This window comes from Monopterus albus, unplaced genomic scaffold (assembly GCF_001952655.1).
Source record: "Monopterus albus unplaced genomic scaffold, M_albus_1.0 scaffold354.1, whole genome shotgun sequence".
Lineage (NCBI taxonomy): Eukaryota > Metazoa > Chordata > Actinopteri > Synbranchiformes > Synbranchidae > Monopterus > Monopterus albus.
Window position 1 is genome coordinate 686,449 of NW_018128234.1, and position 9,035 is coordinate 695,483.

General features: G+C 41.6%; 1 protein-coding gene across 1 annotated transcript in view; it reads right to left on the reverse strand.

Moving 5' to 3' along the window:
- Positions 1-3,281, reverse strand: part of LOC109974926 (zinc finger protein 239-like) — a 21,725-nt gene extending 18,444 nt beyond the window's left edge. Inside the window, exon 1 of the mRNA XM_020625379.1 lies at positions 2,447-3,281. Within this exon, the coding sequence (XP_020481035.1) occupies positions 2,447-3,194 (748 nt within the window). The 5' untranslated portion in view covers positions 3,195-3,281. The remainder of the gene's footprint in view (positions 1-2,446) is intronic.
- Positions 3,282-9,035: the final 5,754 nt, after the last annotated feature.

Sequence of the window (9,035 nt, forward strand, 5' to 3'; positions counted from 1 at the left end):
TGGAGAAGAGCTCTACCAGGTGGCCGCCGAGTGAGGAGGATGAGCTGACGACGGACAATGGATGACATCATACCACATCTTCATATATTCCAATCACATACAATCAATTACATCAATTGCAGATAATCATTTTTACACATTTATTATCTAACCATTCTTATTACAGAGTATTTTCATTACTGAGTATCTTAATCATTATATTACAGGATATTTATACCTTAGTTTAAGTATAGTAATCATGTTTGTGATTCATGTGTTATATTTTGAATTTCACTATGTCTGTTTTCTGTTTGCTCTCAGATCCAGTGCAGGCCCTTGCTGGCGATCGCCCACTAACGGCATCAAGCTACGGTGCCGGGGGGGTCACGCGAGAATTTTCCTCTACCAGAGCATCTAAAGAAAGATTCAAAAGACGCCAATGCCATGAAACTATCGTTTGTTGAGGTTTTTCGCCCGCGTCTGCCTGTTATGTTCACAAAGAAAGATCTGTGTTGAACTATTAAGTGTTTGCATTGAAGCTGTTTGTGTTACAGTACAGACATGTGTATTGTTAAAATTGTACTATTATATGGGGGGAGACAGAGGATCACCTGGGTGGTTGTTTTTCCTGTTCTGTGATTGTTTAGGTTTAGTGTGGAATGTGTTTTATTAGCATTACAGTAGACAGTTATGGTAATTAGGGCCTTGATTTAGTGTAGACTTGCCATGTTAGACTGAACTGTTTAGCCCTTTGATAACTGCTTACTGCTTAGTATTAGGAAGTGTTGTATACAGGCATTTATGTGTGTTTATGAACATCCTTGTTGTTTTCTTGTCATTCTTCTGTATGTGTTTGCTTTAGTGTGTCTAGGAATTCCATAGTTCTTATAACTACGGGAGGAGGGGATTCTGTAGTGGTAAAAGCAAACTTAATATAGTTAATACTTATTAGTTAGTTAATTAAGTTAAATCCCAAGTATGGTCTGTTCTTTTCTGAGGGTCTTTTCAGGAACATTGGGTCAGGCTTCCTGTTTTTCAGTACAGGCTAGGGGGTTCCCAGAAATAGAGGAGTGAAAAGGGTAGGGGCCCGATGGACGTCAAGACTGATAAATTCCAAGAAGTTGGGAAATAGATAGCTATCAGTTGAAAAGCTGATAAGACAGACTTAGACTTGGAGAGTGTGTGGGTGCATGTGAGGACTTCAGAAGACAAAGACTCCAAACTCTGCAGAGATCCAAAAATCAAGGTGGTCCTGTGTCTCGCCCTCTGAATTCATTATCACAATATATTGTTCAATAAATGATGATTGGCACTGCAGTGATTCTCCCTGTGAATTAATTCTATACACGACAATAGGATAAACTCCTCATACAGCAACATATTCCTACTGGATAACTGAGTACAATTGTATTCTGATGTGTGTTCCTATGTTCACTGTGTGTGCTTTTTAGCTGCTCCATGCGTTCACCCATGGTGTGACAACAGCAGCCAATTTTCCTCAAAACATGATACCAGCTACTGGCTGTCCAGGGAAATTGGTAAAAATGAAACACGTATGCAAAGGACTTCAAAAGCTGAGGCAAAATGACATTTCAGTTTGACAGTTTTAAGTCTTAAGTCTTGCAACAAACTTCACATTTTTGATCACACTTCACATTAAAGTCAAACTTTCAGACAAAAAAACCCTTAATTCATAACTGCAACAAGAACATAGTATTTCATAACATTTCAACAGCCTAGTTTACCAATCATTTTAACGTTCTCCGGTCAGTTAACCACAGCGCATGTTGTTACTGTGCGTTTGACGTGTGCCACCTTGCACTGTGAGCGATTCCTCTCATTTATAGTTCTACAGTGAAATGTTTTCCCCACACATTTTTGTGAGCTACCTAATCCAGTTTAGATGGATGCATGAAACAGTCTTGGCACTTTAACAGAGGTGGATAAACAAACCGGACTCACATAACATTAAACTATGCAAAACCAGCCACATGGTCGCGACAGTCATTTCTCATAAAAGTAGACCATGATGTTTGAAAACACTTCTAATAAAGTACAAATCTCACCTATATGTGGCTTCTCCCAGTGGGATTTGTTGTCCTTTTCTCCTGGTTCAGTTTGCTAAATAATGTGGTTTGACCTTAATACATCCATGTATCACTGTTGAAGTGGGTACTCCCCTGACCATATGGGGAAGTATTGAGCAAACTGCTGCTTCACACGCTAAAAGGAGCAGAAGATGACAAGGAACTGGCTGGGGCCATCTTCTACTGTAAAGCGCACTGGCTGGCAAAAAATAAATAAACAAAGGCTCGACTGGAAAAGTCTTGAGTCGACAGACAGGTCTATGGGCTAACAACTCAACCAATATAGGACAGCTCTACTCTATATATGAATTCCTGTCTTTTCACATCTGAGATCATACAGAAGCTTTTCTCACAGGTGCTGCAGTACTATGGCTTCTCACCTTTGTGGGTTCTTAAATGAACTTTCAAGTCTGAGGACTGCCGAAAGCCTTTCCCACAGGGGTTACAAACATACGGCCTCTCACCTGTGTGACCTCTCATATGGACCACAAGGTCAGTACTTCGTGTGAAACTTTTTCCACAGGTTTGACAACAATACGGCCTGTCACCTGTGTGGATCTTTAAATGAACATTCAAAGATGATGACTGACTGAATCTTTTCCCACATGTCTTGCAAACATACGGCCTCTCCCCTGTGTGGATTCTCAAATGACCATCCAAATGTGATGACTGCTTGAATGCTTTCCCACACGTCTTGCAAACATATGGCTTCTCACCTGTGTGGGTTCTCATGTGGATCAAAAAGACACTGTTGTATCTGAAAATTTTCTTACACGTTTCACAACAATACTGATTCTCCTCTTTGTGGCTTCTAAGATGTCTATTAAAACAGGAATTGTACCTAAACGTTTCCCCACAAGTGTCACACTTTAAAGACTTTCTATCTGTGGGAGGATCAGAGTGAGTCTGTAACAGGGGAGAGGTGCCCACACTGCTACTGTGACTTGTGTCTTTGTGACATCTCCTCTTTGGCTTTGGCTCTGCATTACTAGCTGATCCAGAGTCTCCATGCTGGCTTCCTTCCTGATCCTGGCTCTCAGCTACAGTGGAGCTGTGACAGAGGAGCTGCTGGTCACTGGATGGTTCTGCTTCACTGTGGTCCCTTTCCTCATAAGTAGGAGTCAACATAAAGGGACCGGGCTCCTGCTTCAGTCCAAGCTGCTCTCCCTCCTGACTGCTGCAGAGTTCCTCCTGTTCCTCTTTAATCTGTGGAGGCTCTGGGTCCTCTTGGTCCAGACTGGAGTTCCTCTCCTGGTTCCAGACCAGAGCTGCTGGTCAGCCAGAACCTCCTCCTCCTGACAGACGTGTTGCTGTGGCAGCTCTGGAGGGACAAAGGAAGGAACAGGTCACTGATGTGATAAGAGAAAAAATGAGTGATGCTTCTTATTCACCAGGTTTCATTTGAATTCTCTAGTCCACTTTATAAGTAAGTGTCTGTAGAGGAGTTGGTTCATTCACTCATTTTCAAATTGACCCATGAACTGGAAAATGTGATGATTACTGAAAAAATGAGCAAATTCCTCTGAGGTTTGGAATGAAAAGCTTTATAATTTACAAATGAGAAAGCGGGAAACCAATTATGAAAACCAAAACCAGAAAGACAAGTCTTGTTCTGTTTTTCTGCTCTCACACAGAAGCTGCATCATAGAAAAACAGAAATCTGAGCAAGAGTCTAACTCATTCTGAGTCATATTGGTCCATGTATTATTCGATACCATTTAACCTGAAAACGGTTCAGTTTCACTTTTCCTAAATGTGGAAAAAGGAAAACCACTGAATATTTCTTTTGTTTTCACAATCAAGCAAGAAATCAAATATGAAAACCAAAACCAGAAAACAAAAAAATTTCCGTGGGAATTCGTGTTTATGGCCGATATTAATCGTCAGTTCAGCAGCAATAACAAAAGGCCTGGACTATGTGTAATAGTCCATCAAAAATTAGCTTTAAGCTTTTAAGTTTTGATGTATAACTTCTATAACTCCCTTCAGTGCGAATCTGCTGCCTTTGTGACCTCCTCCACCTCTGATGAAAGTGAGGATGATACCATAACATACCAACTTTATTTATAAAGCATTAAAACAACTAAGGTGGACCAAAGTGCTGTACATTGCAATAAACAATATATATTAAAAGCACAACCCACAAGCACAAACAAAATCAACACCAATATAAAAATATGAATCAATATAAATAAATAAAATCAAAACCAATATAAAGTATCAAAACACCAACGAAAATAAATGAATTTTTAAAAGACACTTAAAAACAGACAGAGAAGAAGCTTGTCTGATGGGCAGCAGTAAATCATTCCAAATTTTGGGACCAGCGACTGCAAAGGCCCGGTCGCCTCTAAGTTTATGCTTAGTTCTAGGCACGCTCAAAAGAAGCGGATTGGCTTGGGTGTACGCCAGTGAAGCAAATCGGATAAGTAGGGTGGTGCAGAGCCATGAAGGGATTTAAAAACAAAAAGTATAATTTTATAATGGACCCTAAAATAAACAGGTAGCCAGTGCAGGGAAGCTAAAACTGGAGAGATGTGCTCATATTTTCTTGTACCTGTTAAAAGACGTGTTGCAGCATTTTGGACCATCTGGAGGCGAGTGATGGAAGACTCACCAATCCCCAGATACAATGTGTTGCAGTAATCCAGTCGGGAGGTGATAAAAGCATGAACAATTGTCTCAAAGTGCCGCCTAGAGACCATTGATTTTGCTTTGGCCAACTGTCTTGATTGAAAAAAAAACAAACTAAATTTAACGACAGCTGCAATTTGGCCGTCAAATTTCTGGTCAATATTAACACCCAGATTTAAAATATTTTTCTTATTGTATTGAGCCAAAAAGCCCAAGTCAATAGAGGGTGACCCGGCAGAATCACCAAACACTATCACCTCAGTCTTCTCCTCATTCAGCTTCAAAAAATTAAAAGCAAGCCAAGATTTAATGTCATCGAAACATTCAAGCAGTGTCCTAACACAAGAATTCACCTTTTTAACCGGTAAATAAAGCTGGCTATCATCTGCATAAAAATGAAAGGAGATGCCGTGCTTCCTAAGTATAGAACTGAGTGGGAGAAGATAAAGGGAAAAAAGAAGGGGTCCAAGAACTGAGCCTTGCAGAACCCCATACAAAAGGATCTATACTTAAGGTAAGGCCTAAACCATTCATTTTTAGGGAACTGTTGGGACATCCTGATAATAAAGAGTTACAGTAGCCCAGCTTGGAAGTAACAAATGCATGGACCAGTTTTTCAGCATCACTTTGAGACAGGATGCTCCTGATTTTGGTGATATTTGACGCCTTTCATTTCAAGTAAGCATTTGGCATATCTGTCAGTAATGAGCTATGTAGTTAAAAAGTGAGGGACTCCATTAGACAGTAGAAAGACATCTGCACACTGAAGAAGGCATAGCTGCCATTCTAGGGCTATACCTCGAATACCCACCCAGTGCTCTAAACGTGAAATAAGGATATTGTGATCCACTGTATCAAAAGCGGCAGTCAAGTCTAGGAGCACTAGGACAACGCAATTCCCTAAATCGGTTGCAAGAAAAATATCATTTAAAACTTTCACCAAAGCTGACTCAGTACTGTGCAGGGTTTTAAACCCTGATTGAAAAATCTCAAGAATATTATGCTCGTTTAAAAAGGCCAGTAACTGAGTGTAAACTATCTTTTCGAGGATTTTAAAACAGAATGGTAAATTTGAAATGGGCCTAAAATTTGAGAGCACTGCGGGATCCAGACCAGGTTTCTTAATCAGTGGCTACACCATGGCATGTTTAAAATTCCTAGGAACCAGCCCAGAGTATAAACTACTATTAATAATAGAAAGGACTAAAGGCCCCACAACAGGAAAAACCTCCTTTAAAAATTGAGGAGGAATAGCATCACTTGGAGAGCCAGAGGGATTCAATCGCCCAACAATCTCCTGACAATGGAATAAAGACACACAATCAAACTGATCAAAAACAGCAGAGCAGGGAGGAGAGGCAGAAAAATCATAAACAGGAGGTAAAATCTGAGCTCTGGTAGAGAGAACCTTGTCCTTAAAAAAGTATAAAAAATTGCTGACAGAGGGCGGGGGAAGACTCAAAACAGGCAGCCCGAGGGACATTCAAAACTGAATCAATAACTTTAAACAAAACACGAGGCTTATGACAATCTGACTGAATGATATTAGAGAAATAATGTCTCTTAAGATTTTTCAGTTTTTTGATAGCTGTGCCAAGAGTCTCTTAGTATCTGAAATGATACTTGTAATTTGTCCTTTCTCCACCTGCGCTCAGCCCTGCGACACTCACGCCTGGCAACGCAAAACTCTTCATTTAGCCAGGGCTCGAGCTTAGCCCTAGGCTGCCTAATCCTCAGTGGTGCCACCGCATCAATGGCAGCCTGACAGGTAGAGTGAAAATCTAATGCAAGATCCTCTGTCTGCAGTTGGAAATTGTAAGATTCTCACTAAAGAAGGCAGAAAATTGAGCAGAAGTGGAAGAATTAAACATACGGCAAAGCCGCGGAGTAGCGCAAGGTGCGGTTGTATCACAAATAAAGTCAATCACAAATAACACAGGCAAATGATCAGAAAACAAAAGCGTCACAGATTTCTATTTCACGAACTGGCACACCATAGGATAAGACAAGGTCCAAGGTGTGCCCATGCTCATGGGTAGGACCAGCCACAAATTGTGTAAGATTAAAAGAGTCAATAACATCTAAAAAAAGCCTTAACTAAAGGTTTGTCAGGACAGCAGACATGTATATTAAAATTGCCAATAATTAAAACCCGGTCATATCTAGGCATAAAATGAACAACAACAAAAAAAAAAAAAAAATCAGAAAAGTCACCTATAAAATCCTTATTGAACTTGGGTGGGCGATAATTCACAGCCCACAATAAGGCCGGAGAGTGACCCAGCTCGAATAAGGACATCTCAAAGCTGGAAAAAGCGTGGAGGCCGGCCTGGAGCACGCCGAACCAGAGAGGCCAAGGAAGGGCCCACCAAGGAGGCCTTTAGCCTTACCAGCTGTCCACCCCGCCTGCCACGACGTCTCTGCCTCCTCCTTCTGAATGGGAAAGCTGGAACGCGGCGAAGGTAAGAAGGTATTCCTGATAGAAACGGAGGTAGAGATTTGTGCCTGTGACAATCAAACTGCACTAGGTTTGAAACACCCAGGCGAAGATTCAGCAGAGTTTGGCGATTGTACAACAATAGAGAGTCTCCATTCCAGAAAAAAAAAAAAAAAAAAGAACAAAACAGCACAAAAACACACAGGATTGGAAGTGGTAAATGGCAGGCCGTGCACACTGGCACCATCTTGACAATTCCACCATTGGAAATGATGACCAGTAGGTTGCATTTGCTTTCTATTGGACAATAAGGGGCAGCACAAGATGTAGTCTCAATACAATACTACCCCCAATGAGTGAAAGAACATCAGTCTATTAACGGATGATAATCACAGACAGGCCTATAGACCTAACCTCCTTCACTGTCAGGTCCATGACAGATGCCTGCCTGCTGTGAACGTAGGCCTACGTCAGACCCAGCCTAACAGCATTTCTCACAAATAGAAACTTTCTGAAGTAAACCCCACGAAGTCTTTCATCTACACAGGTGTGTGATTTGCAATGCAGATTGTCTATGATGTAGGATTATTCTCCGATGGTCTTTTGGGATGACTCAATCTGCATGGATGCTTTTAGTTAGATTTCTTAATTTTTTAAATAAAGTTTAAGTCAATAATTCCATGAATTATCAATAACCTCTTACACACTGCCTTTTCGAGACGGGATTGGTGAGCCTTGTCTTGTCAAGCAGTAAATAAAACCAGAAATAATTTTAATATGAATTTTTTTTATACTGCAATTATTGTGATCTATTTATAAGAGGGATATAATTGCCATTTTTACCTATAGGCCCATAATGTCAGCTTTATGTATTGTAGATTTAACAGAGTGCAGTTGCTAATCTTGACCCTCACTTCAAACTAGGTAACCCATCATGATAATGGAAAAACATTTGTTTTCAGATTTTCATCTTTAATAAATCTGCAGTCTCTCATGTACAAAACTGTCAGTGCCTTTGCTGTGGCACAAATGATTAGAAACAAGATCTCAGGACTATGCTGAGTATGTGACCGGGTACATTAGTATTGACAACATTATGCCCACCATACAAGTCAGAAGGTTCCCCAACCAGAAGCCCTGGTACGCCACATGCTGCATGCTCGCTCTCATGCATTCAGATCAGGCGATGAGATGGAGTACAAAGCTGCAAAGTACAGCCTGAGGAAAACCATCACAGTGGCTGGCCCGCATTCAGAGAAGTATACCGGACACCCTGAACCCCCTGCAGTATGCCTACTGGCCCAACAGGGCCACCTTGGACGCCATCGCGGCTGCCCTCCACTATTCCCTTTCTCACCTGGAAAATAGAGACTCCTACATCAGGATACTCTTCATTGACTACAGCTCTGCCTTCAACACAGTTGTCCCCCACAAACTCACCTACAAACTGTCCACACTAGGTCTGCACCCCACCCTCTGTGACTGGCTCCTGGACTTTCTGACTGGCAGGCCCCAGACTGTCAGGATTGGCAATAGGACTTCAGCCAGCATTGTTACAAACACTGGCACCCCACAGGGATGTGTCCTCAGTCCCATCCTCTACACCATGTTCACCCTTGACTGTGTCGCCTCCCACAAAGACAACATGATCCTAAAGTTCGTGGACGACACCACAGTGATAGGTTGCATCACTGGTGGGGATGAAGCAGCCTAGAGGAGGGAGGTGGGCGGTCTGGTGTCATGGTGCAAAGACAATAATCTTAGCCTCAACACAAACAAAATGAAGGAGATGATAGTGGAAATGAGGAAGGAGAGGAGATCTTATTGGCCACTGTTCATTCGGGGGCTCGAGGTGGAGAGGGTGAGTAGCTTCAAATTCCTGGGCGTCCACATCAGTG